The following is a 21,809-nucleotide window of genomic DNA, read 5'->3' on the forward strand; positions in this document are numbered from 1 at the left end:
TTCAAGCTACCGAGTGACACGACCAGAGCTATGGGTGACACTCGGGGCCAGTGTGGGGGGCTGACAGGGGAGGCAGACCCAAGAAGTGCCCCTTCTGTGGGACACCTCATTCCCCACCTCCAGCTCTGGCCTTAGGCAGTAGGCAATGGGGATGGGGGCAGAGAGCCATTGTTTGGGTTCCCATGCTCCCCGAGAACAGGCCCGGCAGAGCTAACAGCCTCTCCTCCTCGCTAACTGGACCCCAGTTAAGCTCATTTTTCCTACCCCTCTGCCTTGATGCTTTGTGGAGCCCACACACACGATGAGCCCTCAGGTTAAGTCCTGAGCCCCTTCCCACCGAGGCTCAGCCAGCCTGAGACACACAGCGCACAGACCCTGTGCCGGGTACGGCCACTTGAGTGAGGCCTGAGTCACAGGGGCAAGCAGGTGGCACCCAGAACAGCTCACACTGATGCCAAGGGCAGGCAGGGGACCACAGGCCCAGAGGGGTGGCCCATGCTCCTGGTGGGAGGGACTGGGCAGCCCAGGAAGGATTCCCGGAGTGGGGGTGGTGTGGGGTGGTAACATCCAACCTCAGTCTTAAAACCAGCTGGAATGGCTGTTTATCAGGCCAAAGGACAAATGCAGGGAACGGCAGGCTGGCCAGAGGCCCAGGTTTGGAGTGGCAGAAGTTGGGGTCGAGGGGGTGGTCGGCGAGACGAGGAAGCTGCAGCCACACTTGCACTGTGGGAAGCTGGTGCCAGGCAGAGGGAGACTGGAGGAGGGGGCCCTGCCCTGGTGAACTCGGAAGCTCTCACAAGAACCCAGATGTGAGCAGATGAGCCCTGAGTTTCGTCAGCGTGTGATTTAGTCCTCAGAGCCAGCCTGTCCTATTACAGATGGCTCTGACTCGTCCAGGGCTCCAACCAGGCGTTCTGGTCCACAAAAGTCACGCCCCATCCTCCCCTGCCAGGGTCACCAGGGGCTGGTCTTCTTCCCTCCAAGTGTCAGCCCCCTAGTGAGTGATTCCTGCCCAGGTCCTTGAGCCCTGCATTGTCCTGGCCTTACACACACCTGCTGCTGGCAGTGTCCTCCTTGCAGTCCTCAGGTCTTAACTGAGCACCTGCTCTGTGCCAGGCCTAGGTGAGGCGCTAAGAATTTATTTATTTATTTATTTATTTTTTAAACATCTTTATTGAAGTATAATTGCCTTACAATGGTGTGTTAGCTTCTGCTTTACAACAAAGTTAATCAGTTATACATATACAATATGTTCCCATATCTCTTCCCTCTTGCATCTCCCTCCCTCCCACCCTCCCCATCCCACCCCTCTAGGTGGTCACAAAGCACCGAGCTGATCTCCCTGTGCTATGCGGCTGCTTCCCACTAGCTATCTATTTTACATTTGGTAGTGTATATATGTCCATGACACTCTCTCACCCTGTCACATCTCACCCCACCCCCTCCCCATATCCTCAAGTCCATTCTCTAGTAGGTCTGTGTCTTTATTCCCGTCTTGCCACTAGGTTCTTCATGGCTTTTTTTTTTCCTTAGATTCCGTATATATGTGTTAGCATACTGTATTTGTTTTTCTCTTTCTGACTTACTTCACTCTGTATGACAGACTCTAATTCCATCCACCTCATTACAAATACCTCCATTTCATTTCTTTTTATGGCTGAGTAATATTCCATTGTATATATGTGCCACATCTTCTTTATCCATTCATCTGTCGATGGACATTTAGGTTGCTTCCATGTCCTGGCTATTGTAAATAGAGCTGCAATGAACACTGTGGTACATGACACTTTTTGAACTATGGTTTTCTCAGGGTATATGCCCAGTAGTGGGATTGCTGGATCGTATGGTAGTTCTATTTGTAGTTTTTTAAGGAACCTCCATACTGTTCTCCATAGTGGCTGTATCAATTTACATTCCCACCAACAGTGCAAGAGAGTTCCCTTTCCTCCACACCCTCTCCAGCATTTATTGTTTCTAGATTTTTTGATGATGGCCATTCTGACCGGTGTGAGATGATATCTCATTGTAGTTTTGATTTGCATTTCTCTAATGATTAATGATGTTGAGCATTCTTTCATGTGTCTGTAGGCCATCTGTATATCTTCTTTGGAGAAATGTCTATTTAGGTCTTCTGCCCATTTTTGGATTGGGTTGTTCGTTTTTTTGTTATTGAGCTGCATGAGCTGCTTGTAAATCTTGGAGATTAATCCTTTGTCAGTTGCTTCATTTGCAAATATTTTCTCCCATTCTGATGGTTGTCTTTTGGTCTTGTTTATGGTTTCCTTTGCTGTGCAAAAGCTTTTAAGTTTCATTAGGTCCCATTTGTTTATTTGTGTTCTTATTTCCATTTCTCTGGGAGCTGGGTCAAAAAGAATCTTGCTGTGATGTATGTCATAGAGTGTTCTGCCTATGTTTTCCTCTAAGAGTTTGATAGTGTCTGGTCTTACACTTAGGTCTTTAATCCATTTTGAGTTTATTTTTGTGCATGGTGTCAGGGAGTGTTCTAATTTCATACTTTTACGTGTATCTGTCCAATTTTCCCAGCACCACTTATTGAAGAGGCTGTCTTTTCTCCACTGTATATGCTTGCCTCCTTTATCAAAGATAAGGTGACCATATGTGCGTGGGTTTATCTCTGGGCTTTCTATCCTGTTCCATTGATCAATATTTCTGTTTTTGTGCCAGTACCAAACAGTCTTGATTACTGTAGCTTTGTAATATAGTCTGAAGTCAGGGAGCCTGATTCCCCCAGCTCCATTTTTCGTTCTCAAGATTGCTTTGGCTATTCGGGGTCTTTTGTGTTTCCATACAAATTGTGCAATTTTTTGTTCTAGTTCTGTGAAAAATGCCAGTGGTAGTTTGATAGGGATTGCATTGAATCTGTAGATTGCTTTGGGTAGTAGAGTCATTTTCACAATGTTGATTCTTCCAATCCAGGAACATGGTATATCTTTCCATCTATTTGTATCATCTTTAATTTCTTTCATCAGTGTCTTATAATTTTCTGCATACAGGTCTTTTGTCTCCTTAGGTAGGTTTATTCCTAGGTATTTTATTCTTTTTGTTGCAATGGTAAACGGGAGTGTTTTCTTAATTTCACTTTCAGATTTTTCGTCATTAGTGTATAGAAATGCAAGAGATTTCTGTGCATTAATTTTGTATCCTGCTACTTTACCAAATTCATTGATTAGCTCTAGGAGTTTTCTGGTAGCATCTTTAGGATTCTCTATGTATAGTATCATGTCATCTGCAAACAGTGACAGCTTTACTTCTTCTTTTCCGATTTGGATTCCTTTTATTTCTTTGTCTTCTCTGATTGCTGTGGCTAACACTTCCAAAACTATGTTGAATAATAGTGGTGAGAGTGGGCAACCTTGTCTTGTTCCTGATCTTAGTGGAAATGGTTTCAGTTTTTCACCATTGAGGACAATGTTGGCTGTGGGTTTGTCATATATGGCCTTTATTATGTTGAGGAAAGTTCCCTCTATGCCTACTTTCTGCAGGGCTTTTATCATAAATGGGTGTTGAATTTTGTCGAAAGCTTTCTCTGCATCTATTGAGATGATCATATGGTTTTTCTCCTTCAATTTGTTAATATGGTGTATCACATTGATTGATTTACGTATATTGAAAAATCCTTGCATTCCTGGGATAAACCCCACTTGATCATGGTGTATGATCCTTTTAATGTGCTGTTGGATTCTGTTTGCGAGTATTTTGTTGAGGATTTTTGCATCTATGTTCATCAGTGATATTGGCCTGTAGTTTTCTTTCTTTGTGACATCTTTGTCTGGTTTTGGTATCAGGGTGATGGTGGCCTCGTAGAATGAGTTTGGGAGTGTTCCTCCCTCTGCAATATTTTGGAAGAGTTTGAGAAGGATAGGTGTTAGCTCTTCTCTAAATGTTTGATAGAATTCACCTGTGAAGCCATCTGGTCCTGGGCTTTTGTTTGTTGGAAGGTTTTTAATCACAGTTTCAATTTCAGTGCTTGTGATTGGTCTGTTCATATTTTCTATTTCTTCCTGGTTCAGTCTCGGCAGTTTGTGCATTTCTAAGAATCTGTCCATTTCTTCCAGGTTGTCCATTTTATTGGCGTAGAGTTGCTTGTAGTAATCTCTCATGATCTTTTGTATTTCTGCAGTGTCAGTGGTTACTTCTCCTTTTTCATTTCTAATTCTATTGATTTGAGTCTTCTCCCTTTTTCTCTTGATGAGTCTGGCTAATGGTTTATCAATTTTGTTTATCTTCTCAAAGAACCAGCTTTTATTTTTATTGATTTTTGCTATTGTTTCCTTCATTTCTTTTTCATTTATTTCTGACCTGATCTTTATGATTTCTTTCCTTCTGCTAGCTTTGGGGTTTTTTTGTTCTTCTTTCTCTAATTGCTTTAGGTGCAAGGTTAGGTTGTTTATTCGAGATGTTTCCTGTTTCTTGAGGTAGGCTTGTATTGCTATAAACTTCCCTCTTAGCACTGCTTTTGCTGCGTCCCATAGGTTTTGGGTCGTCGTATCTCCATTGTCATTTGTTTCTAGGTATTTTTTGATTTCCCCTTTGATTTCTTCAGTGATCACGTCGTTATTAAGTAGTGTATTGTGTAGCCTCCATGTGTTTGTATTTTTTACAGGTCTTTTCCTGTAATTGATATCTAGTCTCATAGCGTTGTGGTCGGAAAAGATACTTGATACGATTTCAATTTTCTTAAATTTACCAAGGCTTGATTTGTGACCCAAGATATGATCTATCCTGGAGAATGTTCCATGCGCACTTGAGAAAAATGTGTATTCTGTTGTTTTTGGGTGGAATGTCCTATAAATATCAATTAAGTCCATCTTGTTTAATGTATCATTTAAAGCTTGTGTTTCCTTATTTATTTTCATTTTGGATGATCTGTCCATTGGTGAAAGTGGGGTGTTAAAGTCCCCTACTATGATTGTGTTGCTGTCGATTTCCCCTTTTATGGCTGTTAGTATTTGCCTTATGTATTGAGGTGCTCCTATGTTGGGTGCATAAATATTTACAATTGTTATACCTTCCTCTTGGATCGATCCCTTGATCATTATATAGTGTCCTTCTTTGTCTCTTATAATATTCTTTATTTTAAAGTCTATTTTGTCTGATATGAGAATTGCTACTCCAGCTTTCTTTTGATTTCCATTTGCATGGAATATCTTTTTCCATCCCCTCACTTTCAGTCTGTATGTGTCTCTAGGTCTGAAGTGGGTCTCTTGTAGACAGCATATATATGGGTCTTGTTTTTGTATCCATTCAGCCAGTCTGTGTCTTTTGGTGGGAGCATTTAATCCATTTACATTCAAGGTAATTATCGATATGTATGTTCCTATTCCCATTTTCTTAAATGTTTTGGGTTTGTTATTGTAGGTGTTTTCCTTCTCTTGTGTTTCTTGCCTAGAGAAGTTCCTTTAGCATTTGTTGTAAAGCTGGTTTGGTGGTGCTGAACTCTCTCAGCTTTTGCTTGTCTGTAAAGGTTTTAATTTCTCCATCACATCTGAATGAGATCCTTGCTGGGTAGAGTAATCTTGGTTGTAGGTTTTTCTCCTTCATCACTTTAAGTATATCCTGCCACTCCCTTCTGGCTTGCAGAGTTTCTGCTGAAAGATCAGGTGTTAACCTTATGGGGATTCCCTTGTGTGTTATTTGTTGTTTTTCCCTTGCTGCTTTTAATATGTTTTCTTTATATTTAATTTTTGACAGTTTGATTAATATGTGTCTTGGCGTGTTTCTCCTTGGGTTTATCCTGTATGGGACTCTCTGTGCTTCCAGGACTTGATTAACTATTTCCTTTCCCATATTAGGGAAGTTTTCAACTATAATCTCTTCAAATATTTTCTCAGTCCCTTTCTTTTTCTCTTCTTCTTCTGGGACCCCTATAATTCGAATGTTGGTGCGTTTAATGTTGTCCCAGAGGTCTCTGAGACTGTCCTCAGTTCTTTTCATTCTTTTTTCTTTATCCTGCTCTGCAGTAGTTATTTCCACCATTTTATCTTCCAGGTCACTTATCCTTTCTTCTGCCTCAGTTATTCTGCTATTGATCCCATCTAGAGTATTTTTAATTTCATTTATTGTGTTTTTCATCGTTGCTTGGTTCCTCTTTAGTTCTTCTACGTCCTTGTTAAATGTTTCTTGCATTTTGTCTATTCTATTTCCCAGATTTTGGATCATCCTTACTATCATTATTCTGAATTCTTTTTCAGGTAGACTACCTATTTCCTCTTCATTTGTTAGGTCTGGTGTGTTTTGACCCTGCTCCTTCATCTGCTGTGTGTTTTTCTGTCGTCTCATTTTGCTTATCTTACTTTTTTGGGGGTCTCCTTTTCACAGGCTGCAGGTTCGTAGTTCCCGTTGTTTTTGGTATCTGTCCCCAGTGGGTAAGGTTGGTTCAGTGGGTTGTGTAGGCTTCCTGGTGGAGGGGACTATTGCCTGTGTTCTGGTGGATGAGGTTGAATCTTGTCTTTCTGGTGGGCACGTCCACGTCTGGTGGTGTGTTTTGGGGTGTCTGTGGCCTTATGATTTTAGGCAGCCTCCCTGCTAATGGATGGGGCTGTGTTCCTGTCTTCCTGTCTTGCTAGTTGTTTGGCATAGGGTGTCCAGCCCTGTAGCTTGCTGGTCGTTGAGTGAAGCTGGGTCTTGATGTTGAGATGGAGATCTCTGAGAGATTTTTGCCGTTTGGTATTACGTGGAGCTGGGAGGTCTCTTGTGGACCAGTGTCCTGAAGTTGGCTCTCCCACCTCAGAGGCACAGCCCTGATGCCTGGCTGGAGCACCAAGAGCCTTTCATCCACACAGCTCAGAATATAAGGGAGAAAAAAATAGAAAGAAAAAAAGAGGATAAAATAAAATAAAATAAAGCTATTATAATAAAAAATAAGAAAAAAAATTATTAAGAGTAAATGTATTCAGAAAAAAAAATTTTTTAATTTTTAAAAATAGTTTTGTTAATTTTTTATAGTAAAAAATAAGAAAAAATTTTTAAGAAAAAAATTTATTAAGAAAAAAAATTTTAATTTTTTAAAATAAAAAATATGAAAAAACTTATTAAAATTTTTTAATTTCTAAAAATAGAAAATACGGAAAAAATTATTAAGAAAGCATATATTAGGGAAAAAAAAAAAAAAATGGATGGACCTAACCCTAGGACTGATGGTGAAAGCAAAGCTATACAGACAAAATCTCACCCAGAAGCATACACATATACACTCACAAAAAAAGGAAAAGGGGAAATTAATATATCCTGCTCCTAAAGTCCACCTTTTGAATTTGGGATGATTCGTTGTCTATTCAGGTATTCAACAGATGCAGACACATCAAGTTGTTTGTGGAGCTTTAATCCGCTGCTTCTGAGGCTGCTGGGGGAGATTTCCCTTTCTCTTCTTTGTTCGTACAGCTCCCAGCGTTCAGCTTTGGATTTGGACCCGCCTCTGCATGTACGTCGCCTGAGGGCGTCCGTTCCCCGCCCAGACAGAACGGGGTTAAAGGAGCAGCTGCTTCGGGGGCTCTGGCTCACTCAGGCCGGGGGAGGGAGCGGTACGGAGGAGGCGGGGCGAGCCTGCGGCGTCAGAGGCGTCGTGACGTTGCAGCAGCCTGAGGCGCGCTGTGCGTTCTCCCGCTGAAGTTGTCCCTGGATCACGGGACGCTGGCAGTGGCGGGCTGCACGGGCTCCCGGTAGGGGCGGTGTGGAGAGTGACCTGTGCTCACACACAGGCTTCCTGGCGGCGGCAGCAGCAAGGCGCTAAGAATTTAGCCCACAAGGCTCTTGTTGCAGGTGATCCAGCTCTGCCTCCCACTCTCAGGAGGGGAATGCATGGGGTTGGTGCCCCCTGCGGCAAGCCCCCCTTCCCTCCCTGGGCCTCAGTTTCCTCATCTGTAAAATGGGGATGAGGATGGCCTCCTTGCAGGTTGGTGAGGGAAGCTGCGAGATCTCTCACACCCAGGTGGAGCCCAGCCGCAGGTCTTTCCTCTCTCCCTACCCCACGCCTAGGGCCCAGCACCACTTTGCAGCATTATGAGTCCTCCTGCTGCTGAGCTAGGTCCCCCAAGGAAAGGACAGGTGAGGAAGAGCAAGCCACAGCCAGAGACCTGTCTCCCCACAGCCTTGAGAGCCTGTCCTGGAACCTCTTGGAAGGTGCCAGGCCAGCCCCAAACTGCTCACACCTCCCCTTCCTGGCTTCCCACATACACCCCTCCTTGTCTCCTCCCATCACGAGGTCTGGAATCCATGGCTTGGCTGAGACCCAGGCTCTTGCCTACATAGCAGTCATAGGCCAGGCCAGCCCTCAGCCCACATTCCCCAACAGGCTCTCCTGGCCTTGCTCCCTTCAAAGCCAGGCAGAGAGCAGAGCTCACGGGGACACGTCCTACCCATAGCCACCAGGGCTCCCTCCTGCTCTGAGCATCCAACCTCAGGCCTCCCATGGCCTGCACATCTGAATTTTCATTGATCTTATTGACTTCTCAACCCAAAGCCATTGAGTGTTTTGAGGCAAAGAGATAGGCTTCTCACTTACCCACAAACAGATGCCCAGGCCATGGGCGGCACCACCATGCTACACACAGACCCAAGACCCTGAGCCAGGAATGCTCTGTGGTCAGGCAGGTATGGCGGGGTCAGAGGTCAGCCCAAATCTGCAGCCCCACCCATTTCTGCATGGGGGTGGGGATGGCAGGGTGGACACCCCAGGAGAGAGCACCTGATCTCCCCTTTGCTCGCCCCCATTCTCCATCCAGAAGGCCAGGAGGAGGGGACCAAAGCCTGAAATCTCTTGATCCCAAACCCACTGATAGTGTAAAAGCTGGAAATTTGCAAAACCAAGCATTGGAGTCCGGTCTGGGAGTGTGATTTATCATGAATTAAACAAACCGACTGGTTATTAGAAGCAGTTTGGTAAGAAGGTACCCTAAGCCCTCGCTTGCCCTCAGAGCCCCCTACCCCCACCCCTCCACCTCCCAGAAACCCTCAGCATGCCCACACCAGGGCCTCCCCACACGCCCACAGCACTCACACACCTGCACACACCCAACATGCTCCTGGGCCTGGGCCAGCAGGGACCCCTCCATCCTCCTGTCCCTCCCCAAGGCTAGCATCTGCTCACATTTACCAGGCAGGTGCAGACACAGCCGTGCCCAGAAACTGCTCCCAGGAGACAGGCTGCTCATTGATCTGCAGCAGGGAGGGCACAGCCCCTCATTTCAAGGACCAGCAGGGCAGGCTCTGGGTCTCCCCACCTCCCAGAGCCTGTGGGGCTCCAGGGCACTGCCTGGATCTAGACCTCATGGACAAACTTGGCCCTTATTCGTGGCAGCAAGAAGGAGATGAGATGGCAGGACAGAAGTGGGGAGGAGACAAGGAAAAAGAAATAGGAGCACTTAAATTTTTTTTTTTGAAGATTTTTTTCCTAATATTTATTTATTTGGCTGTTGCAGTCAAATAGTTGCAGCACGCAGGATCTTCGTAGCGGCACTCAGGATCTTTTGTTGCAGCACGCAGGCGCAGTAGTTGCGGCGCACAGGCTTAGTTGCCCCGAGACATGTGGGATCTTTGTTCCCCAACCAGGGATGGAACCCGCGTCCCCTGCATTGGAAGGCAGAGTCTTAACCACTGGACCACCAAGGAGGTCCCAGGAGCACTTAAATTTAGTGCTGTTCTCCCTGAGCTGAGCTGCCTGGGTAGTGCGTGAGCTCCCCCCACCACCATGGGGGATGGAGCAGTCCATCCATAGACCTGTCCACCCAAGAGAGGAAAAGTTTCCAGTTCAGAATGTTCTGGAGGTCTCCAACCACTAACCCCAAAGGCTGAGAGGGAGGACCCTGTCTCTACCCCCAAGTGTGTGCACAGCTCCTTCTCAGATGCTCCAAGAATCTGTGTGCTTGACAGCTGGCTGGTGCCCAGGGCCCCTCTCCTATGCACAGACCCTGTAAGGGACCCCTTCTCGCTTCTCAGCCCTCATCCCACACCACTAGAACGTACACATCCAGCGCTTAGAGGATGGGGTAGGCAGTGCCCAGAACGGAGGGATCTAGCCCAGTGATTGTGACCTCAGCCAGACGTGATACACACACCCCATCTCCTGTGAGAACTCACGAGGGGGCAGGGGTGAGGGATAGGAAAATCAGGGAGCCCAGTGTGGGAGCCAGAGAGACTCATGAGGAGGGGTCTGGGCAGGGGTCAGGGAAAGACACGTTAGAGAAATTAAGACAGAAAACAGCCTCCTAGCTTACCTGCTCAGCTGGGCCACGGCTCCTCCTGCAATGCAGCCCTAATTGAATTTCTCTGTTAACAATGGAAACACCAGCCTCTCTCCCTCTTTCTGATAAGCCAATGACCCAAGGGAAATTGGGGTCAGGAGGAGGAGAAATTGGAAACAGTCTTTTCTTACTCCTGGGGACACTGGTTTTGTCTGAGGGCCAGGGGCCTGGAGGAGGACTGGTATCCCCCCTTCTGGGTCCTCAGAAGTCTGGACCCTCCCCAGATGCCCCACACCTGGTTCTGGGTGTGGCAGACATGTGGGGACTGTGTCCATCCTTGAAAGGTGTTTCCTCCAGCCCAGTCCATTCAGGGTAGAGAGGGTCCCGGCCACCCATCACAGGCCAGCTTCCCCTCTGTGAGCTGCCCCCTCCCCCTCGCCAACATTTCTCCCTGTGGGATGGGCACCCCCAGCACCCTCCTCCGGTAAACCCTGAGCACGCCTTGGATTCTGAGCACTCTGAACGTACTCTGGATTCAGACAGCAGACAGCCCTGGACGCCTGTGGCAAGTCACTGCCTCTCCGAGCCTCTGTTTCCTCATCCATGGAGTGGGAGCAATACCTTCAAGGGAGCAGATTGAAAAAGATAAGCCAGCACGTGGGAAACACTTGCTAAGCCCCAGGGGTCTATTATCATACAGCATAATCACTGTAATTATCTTGTTAATAGCTGTTATTATATTATCACGCATCAGGATCTACCTACTAACCCCAGGAGGTGAGCCAGATCGCTCCTTACCCTTTTTTTTACCCACAAAGGTCCCAGGGCTAGCCTATCTGCCCCACCTCCTCTGCCAGCCCTTGCTGCCCAAAGCTCCTCTGTGCCCTTGTCTCTGAAACCACAGGAAGCCCCTGTAGTGATATTTTTGTAAGTACTCCAGGGAGACAGGCCTTGGGTAACAAAGTATAATGAATGGAAGCACCCACTCTTGACCTTCAGGTGATATAAAGGGACTCCCCCTGAGCCCCCCAGTGTTCCCTCCAGGCAGAGGGTTGCCCCCAGTGTCCGTCCACTCTCCTGCTGAGCAGAGGGAGGACTACGGTGGCGCAGGGGCCCGGCAGGGGACTGGACAGAGAGGCCTGGGGGCTAGGCATGGCCCCGGCCCTTGCTACCCACCCCTCCACCCTCAGGACTGCCTGCCATGGAGGTCCGCATCAATGTCTCGAGGCAGCAGGTGGAGAAGGTGTTTGGGCTGGAGGAGTACTGGTGCCAGTGCGTGGCGTGGAGCTCCTCGGGCACCACCAAGAGTCAGAAGGCCTACATCCGCATTGCCTGTGAGTCCAGGGCGGAGGTGGCCCTAGGGTGTCACTGGGGGAGGAGGTCTCATCAGAAATCCTCAGATCCTGCCTTGATGGGCGGAGGGAGTGCCTATGGACGCTGCCCAGCCACCCCCATGTCCCCCTGGGCACTTGACACTTCCTTCTGGCATGTGCCATGGCCCCTGCGGGACCAGGGGACAGGGTCAGCCAGGCTGACCTGGCGTGAGGCACTCAGCCTGGAGGACACTCTTGTTCTTCCCCCAGATTTGCGCAAGAACTTTGAGCAGGAGCCGCTGGCCAAGGAGGTGTCCCTGGAGCAGGGCATCGTGCTGCCCTGCCGCCCGCCAGAGGGCATCCCCCCAGCTGAGGTGAGCGGGGCTCCAGTGCCACTCCACAGGTGGGCAGTGCTCCCAGGTCTCGGGTCCCGCTTGCCCACCCCTCCAGGCTGATCCCCCACCCCAGGGGCCACTCTCGCTCCGGGCAGGGCCAGCATAGTCAGGTAGTGCAGCGGCATGGCTCCCTCCCCCAGGTGGAGTGGCTCCGGAACGAGGACCTGGTGGACCCATCCCTGGACCCCAATGTGTACATCACGCGGGAGCATAGCCTGGTGGTGCGACAGGCCCGCCTGGCCGACACGGCCAACTACACCTGCGTGGCCAAGAACATCGTAGCTCGTCGCCGCAGCGCCTCCGCTGCTGTCATCGTCTACGGTGGGCCCCGGTGCTGGTGGGGCAGAAGGGCTCCGGGCATAGGAGAGGCACTGGGGCTGCCTTCAGGGCAACCACGTGTGGCTGGCTCCCTGCAGAGCCAGGACCAGGCAAGCCAAACCGTGGCCTGACTGGGAAGGACAGGGAGAGGACTTACTGTGGCTGTCAGGGAGCCAAGGGGCATATCTGGGTGGAGATGGGGGGCAGGTTGGTGGTCATCTGTGGCTGGACCATCCCTTGGCTTACTTGTGGGCAGGAGGCCATTGTGCAGAAGGAGATGAGTGGACAGGATGGGAGTCTAGGAAAGTGACAGACCACAGCCTGTGCTCCTGTGTCCCCGGGGTAGGAAGTAAAGTGACCTGGACATCCCCAGGAGCAGACAGAGGGAGGGGTGCGGGAGTAACCCCCGTGAAAGGCTGGTGTTTGGGTTGGAGGAGCATGGGAGTTGCAGCTAGGGCTGGTGCCCACGGGGAGAAGGGGCTGTGGAGCGGGTGCTGCCAGGCCCTGGGGGCAATGGGCAGAAGCATGGTCTCCCCTCCAGGACCTCTCTCTCAACACAGCTGCAGCCTGCCCGTTTCCAGCTCACAGCCCCTCTGTCCTCCTGCCCCGGCCCCTGGGCCAGTGTGTCTGAGGAAGCCCCCGCTCCCTGACCCCAGTCCTTCTCTGTCCGGCCAGTGAACGGTGGGTGGTCGACGTGGACCGAGTGGTCCGTCTGCAGCGCCAGCTGTGGGCGCGGCTGGCAGAAAAGGAGCCGGAGCTGCACCAACCCGGCGCCTCTCAACGGGGGCGCCTTCTGTGAGGGGCAGAATGTCCAGAAAACAGCCTGCGCCACCCTGTGCCCAGGTACCAGCGGCTGCCGCCTCCCGCATCGCTCTTCACCACACCATCTCCGTGCCCTGGCTCCATCGTGCCCACCAGCCTGCTCCCCATGGCTCCATCCCACCCGCCCGCACGCAGGGCCAGGCTCACAGTCTGAGGCCAGGATGGGGTTCAGTGTGATCGGAGGCAGGGCTCAGTCTGTGTCCAGGCTCAGCCTCAGCAGAGGGGCTGAGTCACAGGGTCTAAGGTGCAGTCAGGACAGGTACAGTCAGTGTGGGGCAGGCCCCAGCCTGGTGCTGCAGAACCACCTGCGCCTGGGATCAGAGGGTCATTGTGCGACCAAGTGCCCTCACTGCCCCAGGGCCAGGATGGCCCCCGGTGTGGGTAGAACCAAGCAGGCCCAGTGTCATCGTGCCTCTTGTCATTAGCATGCATCATCCAGGCCCGCTGGACACCAGAGGGCTTGCAGCCTGGCAGGCTTGGCCCTGGCCCTGACATTGCACCAGGTCCGGACGCCCAGCGGGGCCACACTGGCAGACGGCCTGGACTGGCTCCCTGGGCTGACCACGCCATCTCTTCTCTGTCCATGTCTGTCTCGCATCTAGTGGATGGCAGCTGGAGCCCGTGGAGCAAGTGGTCGGCCTGTGGGCTCGACTGCACCCACTGGCGGAGCCGCGAGTGCTCTGACCCAGCACCCCGCAACGGAGGTGAGGAGTGCCGAGGCACTGACCTGGACACCCGCAATTGTACCAGTGACCTCTGCGTGCACAGTGAGTCCTCTCCACCCGGAAATCCTCTTGAGTTTGCCAGGATTGGCCCGACCCTGCCCCGGGGAGGTGGTAGCTAAGGGATCAGTCCCCTGCCACAGGCTGCACCCCCTATTCAAAGCTCAGGACCCTTGGGGAACCCCATCCCTAACACACCCAACATGTGCCCACATACACCCCAATACCTCCCATACCTGCCCTGAGACATGCATACATTTGGAGGTTTTACTGTGCACACCCGGCCTCTGGGATCATCTCCCAACCCCCTTCCTGTCTTCTCCTGCAGTTTTACCTCCGCCCCGTCCCCCAAGTGCATACACAAGTCCTGTGGGGACACCAGACTTGTGAGGCCTGTTAATTACAAGGCCATAACTAACAATTAAAGATCTCTGTTGGATTTTGTCTCTAGAACACACCCTCCCCCATTCTTTCAATTAAAAACCTAATTATCTGTGTCAATTCCTTTCTGATGGACATTTCTTCCATTATGCAAAGCCCTTCTAAAATCAATATAGCTTCCTCCAGGCGGTCAATCACTCTCTCCTCAGCCCTGCCCCAGGCCTGGGCTAAGCAGACGGGGAGAAGAGCCGTAGCACCCCTGCTCCTGGCCCAGGGACTGGCCAGGAACCAGAATGGCAGACCGCCCCCCCTCCCCAGAAAGCAGATCCCCTGCTTTGGGGATCCTAGGAGCTCACCCTCAGTCTCAGCTGCCCTGGGACCCAGAAGAGCAGGTTCAGCCTAGCATCCTGGTTCCAGGCCACCCAGGAAAGTGGCTCTTCCCCTCCTCCATTCTCCATCAGCAGCAACTTCAACATGAATTGAGCTCATGAGGGTTGCAATTTGCTCAGAGAGACACAGCAAGGTGGTGGCAGATGCAGGGCTGGAATGCACGTGTGCCGATTCCATGCTCCCTGCTGCCAGCGTCTGCTGCTCCACTGGTGCTGATGCCCGAGAAGTGGCGGCCTCATCCTCCTGGGGCGTAGACCGCTGACCTCTCCTTCCCGGCCTCCTGCACCCTACCCCTCCCAAGCCTGTACTCTCTCCCACAGCTGCTTCCGGCCCAGAGGACGTGGCCCTCTACGTGGGCCTCATAGCCGTGGCCGTGTGCCTCCTCCTGCTGCTGCTCGTCCTCATTCTTGTGTACTGCCGCAAGAAGGAGGGACTGGACTCGGATGTGGCCGACTCATCCATTCTCACCTCAGGCTTCCAGCCCGTCAGCATCAAGCCCAGCAAAGCAGGTGGGGTGCCCCTGTCCCCAGCACTTGTGCCGGACCCCCATGCCAAGGGCCGCCCAGACAGGGCTGCCCCCCATGCCACTCTCTAAGTCTGTCTGATCCTTGCAGACAATCCCCATCTGCTCACCATCCAGCCAGACCTCAGCACCACCACCACCACCTACCAGGGCAGTCTGTGTCCCCGTCAAGATGGGCCCAGCCCCAAGTTCCAGCTCACCAACGGGCACCTGCTCAGCCCGCTGGGTGGCGGCCGCCACACGCTGCACCACAGCTCACCCACCTCCGAGGCTGAGGACTTCGTCTCCCGCCTCTCCACCCAGAATTACTTCCGCTCCCTGCCCCGCGGCTCCAGCAACATGGCCTATGGGACCTTCAACTTCCTTGGGGGCCGGCTGATGATCCCTAATACAGGTGGGAAGGACCCTAGAGTGCCCCAGGGAGCTCTAAGAGACAAGACTAGCATGTGTCCCTCCTGGAGGAGGATGGGACAGCCTTGATGTTCCTCCTATGCCTCTCAGCCTCACCCCGAGGGCTGAGCCAGCCCAGCAAGGAAAGAGGATAGAGTTTTGGAGAGGATCCAGTCTTGGCTGGCAGTGGGGCTGGCACTAAGGCTGAGGCCAGAGCTATCTCCCTTCTGTTGCCCAAGGACACAGGACTACTGTCTATTCATTTACACAGCCAACCAGCCTGTGTGTGCCGGGCCCTAGGCCCCAGGGAGCTGGGGAACTAGTGGAGAGACAGCAGAGGAAAAACGCCTAGACAGGGGCTCCTCCACCTACCACCTCACTGAAACCCCTGGGACAGGGTCTCAGAGACACCTTCATAGAGAATCCACAGACCCTTTCCATGGTCATCTTTTGGGAAAGCGCCACAGCCTCTGGTGTGACTCCCCTCTCCCACCCTGAAATTCTCTATTTCCTCAGTTTAGGTGACCCCACATGGCCCTGACTTCCTTGTTCCTCTCCAGCTGCTCCTGGTGCCTGCTCCCTAAATGTAGGTGTTCCTCAGAGCACGCCGCCCCCCCCCCCGCCCCCGACCCTGGCGCCCTCTTCCCAAGTGATCTCACCCACTCCATGGCTTTAATCGCCATGTCTGTGCAGATCACTCCCATTCCTCCATCCCCAGCCACAGTTCTCCTGGGTGACAGAATCGTACACCCAGCTGCCTCCTGGACAGCTCCATCTGGATGTCTCACAGCACCTCAGATTCCTCATGCCTAAAACAGCACCGTCTCCCACCCTCCCCCAGAACCTCCTCCTTCCCAGTTTTCTCTTCCTCAGGGATGGCACAGTCGAGTTGCTCAAGACAGAAACTAGGGGTCACCTTGTCCTCCTGCCCTTCTTCACTTTCCCCCCTCACCTCCACACCAGCTTCATTCACACACTGATCCCATCATTCTTTCTCCTCAAATGCTCCTGCATCCTCCTGCTTGTCTTTCCTGCTGCCTCTCCTGGGCTAGGCCACCACACCCACCTCTTGTCTGATTCACAGCTCCAAGCATTTACTCACTAGAGCCACACTTGATCATGTCCCTTTCTGGGGCTTCCACTTTTCCCTTCAAAGCCCACATGACAAAACCACAAGGACTCACCCCCTGTGGCCAGCTGCAGTGGCCTCCCCTCCCATGCACATTTCTCCTGCACTTGGCAGCCACGGTGGGCTCTCATGAACCCAAATACACTGGGCTGCCCTTTGTACATGCCGTCTCTCTGCCCCCATCCACTAGCTTAACTGCTACTTCTCCTTCGGGTCTGGTAGCTCTCCCTCTGTGCCTCATGTCCCCCTCATGTGGCTGCTAGGATGATGAGGTGAGATGGTCCATGTCAAGCTCTTAGAAAAAGGCAGGCGCACAGTGGGCGCTCAGTGACCATCCACCCTTCGCTCCCCTGGTGGGGCGAGTGGCCAGGTGGGCTGTGCTCCACCCTGCTCTCCCCCAACACCCAGCATCCTTTGCTGCCGTCCACTTATCTGTCTCCCCGCGGACTGAATGCTTCATGAGAGCAGGGCTCATGGTTTTCCCCACCTTCCTGAGTACTCAGCATTAGCATTCACTGAATGAGTATTTGAGTGAGGGTACCCCCGCCACAGAGCGCATTCACACGTGGATCACCGAGACTATCACCAACCCTGGCAGCCGGTACCAGGAGGCAGCACAGGATAGTGAAGGGAGCAGTAGCTGCAAATACGCCACCACCGGCTTCCCTCTCTCTCCTGAGCTTCACTTGCTGGGAAGTAGTGATATTCCAGCCACCCCACCTCAGAGCTGCCCACTCTGGAGAGCATGCATATGCTTTTGGACTTGGTGGGATAGCCATAGAATTTCTTCCCCTCTCCCTGTCATGAGCCTCTGAGGCCCCTCCTGATGTAGGGGCTCCCTGTCCTAAAAGGGCAGGAAGGTGGGGCAGGACCGCTCCTTGCCATCCCCAGGGTGACTCCCCAGCCCCTGGCCTCACCGTGTCCTGCCCCCTGCCTCTCCCCTGGAACCACCTCTCCCCCAGCAGATGCTTTCTGATGCTGCCCCTGCAAGACGCTGGGACAAAGGCGAATCAGCCAGACAGGACGTGTGTGCAATGGCACCCAGACTAGGGAGGGCTACCAAAGTGGGCAAGGTTGTTAAAGGCCCCGGCCCCACCTGCAGGGGGCCACTGCCCAACAGGGAGCAAAGTCACCAGAGGTGGGGTGCCCACCCCGAGGTGGCCAAGCTGAGGGAGAGAGGAGGAACTTGAGCAGGCCAGGAGGGTGGAGCACTCAGAGGCACACTTAGGGTGGTGGCTCCAGAACAGCCAAGTACGCAGCACAGGCCAGGCCCACAGACCAAGGGCCTTAGATATCCGGCCAAGGAGCTGGACTTTACCCTGGAGGCAGGGAAGGTTTTAAGTGGGTGATGGGGCATGTAGGTACAGCGTACCTGGGGGTTCCAGAGTTTTCTGTGCCCAGGCTAACTAGGCACGCATTTCCCACCTGAGTTCCCTCAGCCACTCTTGGGGTCTCCCTGACTCAGCTTCATGCCCGTGCGGGTGGTTGGCCAGCCTGGCAGTCCCAGTGGCACTTCTGTTGCCAGGCCAGGCTGGCGCCAGTCAGTCCTCAGAGGGAGGCTCAGGGAGGGACTGGCAGAGTGAGGTGTTTGGTGTCTTTGCAGCCCTGGTAAGCCCCGGCTGTCCCCCCGCTCTGTCACAGGCATCAGCCTCCTCATCCCCCCAGATGCCATACCCCGAGGAAAGATCTACGAGATCTACCTCACACTGCACAAGCCGGAGGATGTGAGGTGTGGGCATGGGCCCTGCTGCTGGGACTGGGCGGGTCCTGTCCTTGCCTGCTGTCACCGTGACGCCCCTGCCCACCCCACTGTTGGGCCTGGTCTGGCCTGGCCCGAGGGAGGGCAGGGGAAGAGGGGCTCCTAAGCTCCACCCAGCTCCACAGCCCCTAACCCCAGGGTCCCAGGGTGGCCCACTGACACCTTTCCCTTCCCACCCGTATTTCCCCACTTGAGGTTGCCCCTAGCCGGCTGTCAGACCCTGCTGAGTCCCATCGTTAGCTGTGGGCCCCCCGGAGTCCTGCTCACCCGGCCCGTCATCCTCGCCATGGACCACTGTGGGGAGCCCAGCCCCGAGAGCTGGAGCCTGCACCTCAAAAAGCAGTCCTGCGAAGGCAGCTGGGAGGTGAGCCCCAAGCCTCCTCCTCACACCCCCACCCCACCCCCGGAGCTCAGAGTGGTGTCTGGCTTCCTGCCTGGCCCTTGAGCCACACACCCCCTCCCCAGTCTCCGGCCGCTCTTCAGAGCTGTGGTTGGCTGCGAGCTGACCCACCGGGCCCTGCCTGCAGGACGTGCTGCACCTCGGCGAGGAGGCACCCTCCCACCTCTACTACTGCCAGCTGGAGGCCGGCGCCTGCTATGTCTTCACGGAGCAGTTGGGCAGATTCGCCCTGGTGGGAGAGGCTCTCAGCGTGGCCGCGGCCAAGCGCCTCAAGCTGCTTCTGTTTGCCCCCGTGGCCTGCACCTCCCTCGAGTACAACATCCGAGTCTACTGCCTGCATGACACCCACGATGCACTCAAGGTACCTTCCAGCCCCACCCTGCCACAGGGAGGCCGGCTCTGACGGCTGACCACCCCTGGCCCTAGGGAGGGGGCAGTAGAGAGGGGCGCTCCCAGCCCCCAGGCCTGGCTGACACCTGGGGCACTGCAGGAGGTGGTGCAGCTGGAGAAGCAGCTGGGAGGACAGCTGATCCAGGAGCCTCGCATCCTGCACTTCAAGGACAGTTACCACAACCTGCGCCTGTCCATCCATGACGTGCCCAGCTCCCTGTGGAAGAGCAAGCTCCTTGTCAGCTACCAGGTGCGGCGCTCAAGGTGCTTGGAGCTGGGCACACGTGAGCTGGGCACACCTGATGCCGCCTCTCTGTCACCCCCCACCCCCAGGAGATCCCCTTTTATCACATCTGGAATGGCACACAGCAGTACCTGCACTGTACCTTCACCTTGGAGCGCATCAGCCCCAGCACCAGCGACCTGGCCTGCAAGGTGTGGGTATGGCAGGTGGAGGGCGACGGGCAGAGCTTCAACATCAACTTCAACATCACCAAGGTGGGCAGCACTGCCATGACGTGCTCCCCCACTGGGCCTACACTGCCACCAAGCCCACCTCCTAGAAACCGCTTGGCAGCTCCCTCCAAGTCTCCCAGGGAGGGAGGTGCAGATGCACACGTAGACAGATGCAGACAGATGTTGTTGGACTTGGGGAGGAGGAGGTGGGAGCAGCAGGGAGGGAAGGGGGAGATGGAGCTGGCCTGGGGGCCTCAGAGGACTTCCCTGAGGAGGGACTTTTACTGGGCCTGGAAGGATGAGTAAGAGTTAGACAGGCAGCAATGAGGGAACTGAGTGTGGAGGACAGAGGCAGTGAGAGGACAGCAGTGAGTTCTCAGTGATCAGCAGAGTTCTGCTGGTCAGCAGAGGGTGGCAGAGGTGACCTAGGGAGGAGTGATGGGGTGGGAAGGAGAATGAGGTCAGAAGGCTCCTCTGCTCACTGGCTGTGTGACTGTGGGCAGGTCACTGCACCTCAATGCTCCAGTGAGCAGGGCCCTGGCCCACCGGGAAGCAACAGTGCCCACGCTGTCCCCATGCCCTGAGGTGGTCCACGCATTCCCCCGGGGTGGGGTAGCAGTGGGCTGGTCTGGGCAAGTTCTAATGGGTACCTCCACCCCTCCCCACTCCCAGGACACGAGATTCGCTGAGCTGCTGGCCCTGGAGAGTGAAGGGGGGGTCCCAGCCCTAGTGGGCCCCAGTGCCTTCAAGATCCCCTTCCTCATTCGGCAGAAGATCATTACCAGCCTAGACCCACCCTGTAGCCGTGGTGCCGACTGGCGGACTCTGGCCCAGAAACTCCACCTGGACAGGTGGGTGGGAGATGGGCAGGGAGGGGCTGTGAAGGCCACCTGCAGTCCAGCCTGGGTGGAGAGGAATGGGGGGCGGGTGGACAAGACACACTCTGGGGCCTGTGCCCCAGCCACCAGCAGCTGGGGCATCCCTTTGGCTGAGTGAGGGGAGGCCCTGTCCTTGGGTGGTCTAGGAGGGTAGAGGCAGCAGCCTGAGGGAAGCCAGGCCACTGATGGGCTCCCCTCCCTTCTGCAGCCATCTCAGCTTCTTTGCCTCCAAGCCCAGCCCCACAGCCATGATCCTCAACCTGTGGGAGGCACGGCACTTCCCCAACGGCAACCTCAGCCAGCTGGCTGCAGCAGTGGCCGGACTTGGCCAGCCAGATGCTGGCCTCTTCACAGTGTCAGAGGCCGAATGCTGAGGCCGGCGAGGCCCACAAAGCCTACACTCTCACCAGCTTTGGCACCCGCCAGGGACAGGCAGAAGCCACCACCGGGGAGAGCCGCGTGGACAGGCCCCCTCCTGGCAGACGCTGTCCCCTAACACTGGCCCTTCAGACCCTGCCCGCACTCCTTCCCCTCCATGGCCTGCCTGGCCGGGCTGGCACTGCCACCTGCTCCGACTCTGCCCGGGGCCCAGGGTGGACAGTGCCTGGGTCCCGGGCTGGGCGCAGCCCATCTGTGTGTGTGTATGTGCGTGTGATGCTACCTCTCCTCCTGCCCCAGCCAGGGGGCCGCATACACACAGGCATACATGCGCACGATGGGCTCGGGACGTGGCCCCCGGAGCTCCTGCCTGAGCTGGACCTTATGCAAACATTTCTGTGCCTGCTGGGTAGGGGCACATCTGAGGGGCCTGGCTCCAAGCCTGTGGGACTGAGGGCCACAGCTGAACAGGGGGCGGCCCCTGGATTCAGGCACACAACTACCACACGGGCATGTGCCCATGCATGTCCCGTGTGCTCCTGTCACATGCATCCCCCCACACATGCATCTCATGCTGTACACCTGGAGGCTGCTCACCTCTCTCACGCCCAGTGTCAGTCCACATCTGCCTCTCACATGCTGCCCTTCTCCCACCCACCCAGGGACACCCAACGGCTCCTCCTCCCCGATCCCCCCCCTGCCCCCAGCCACGAGGAGCCCTGCCCGACGGGGCGTGTGAATATGCAACGGGAGTCCCGGGCTGGACAATGGCGAGTGTGCGTGCCGTGGCGTGCCCGTTCCTGGGGCTGGCCGGTGCCCCCGTGCGGGGCCTGTCATGTGAAGCTTGTGCCCTGACTCTGTTTTAAGTGCATTCGTGCACTTACACTTGGCCTTATGTACACAGCCTTGCCCGGCCGCCAGGGCGCGTAGGGATTTTAGCGGACGTGAATGTAAATAAATTATATA

General features: G+C 53.9%; 1 protein-coding gene across 4 annotated transcripts in view; it reads left to right on the forward strand.

Annotated features, from left to right (window-relative positions):
* The window catches only part of UNC5A (unc-5 netrin receptor A), a 68,395-nt gene extending 47,544 nt beyond the window's left edge, over nt 1–20,851 (forward strand). For 2 of the 4 annotated variants that reach the window (XM_082380513.1, XM_082380512.1), the window contains 13 exons: nt 11,390–11,533; nt 11,783–11,886; nt 12,048–12,228; nt 13,650–13,814; nt 14,861–15,049; nt 15,155–15,457; nt 18,224–18,311; nt 18,537–18,705; nt 18,869–19,102; nt 19,232–19,381; nt 19,465–19,629; nt 20,260–20,438; nt 20,674–20,851. In XM_082380513.1, coding sequence (XP_082236639.1) covers nt 11,390–11,533; nt 11,783–11,886; nt 12,048–12,228; nt 13,650–13,814; nt 14,861–15,049; nt 15,155–15,457; nt 18,224–18,311; nt 18,537–18,705; nt 18,869–19,102; nt 19,232–19,381; nt 19,465–19,629; nt 20,260–20,438; nt 20,674–20,839 — 2,237 coding nt within the window. In that variant the 3' untranslated portion in view covers nt 20,840–20,851. Of the gene's footprint in view, nt 1–11,389; nt 11,534–11,782; nt 11,887–12,047; nt 12,229–12,900; nt 13,069–13,649; nt 13,815–14,860; nt 15,050–15,154; nt 15,458–18,223; nt 18,312–18,536; nt 18,706–18,868; nt 19,103–19,231; nt 19,382–19,464; nt 19,630–20,259; nt 20,439–20,673 lie in introns of all 4 variants that reach the window. The other 2 variants (XM_082380515.1, XM_082380514.1) reach the window with 2 other exon arrangements.
* Nucleotides 20,852–21,809: the final 958 nt, after the last annotated feature.

Source organism: Balaenoptera borealis (genome assembly GCF_965194805.1).
Source record: "Balaenoptera borealis genome assembly, chromosome: 2".
Classification (NCBI taxonomy): domain Eukaryota; kingdom Metazoa; phylum Chordata; class Mammalia; order Artiodactyla; family Balaenopteridae; genus Balaenoptera; species Balaenoptera borealis.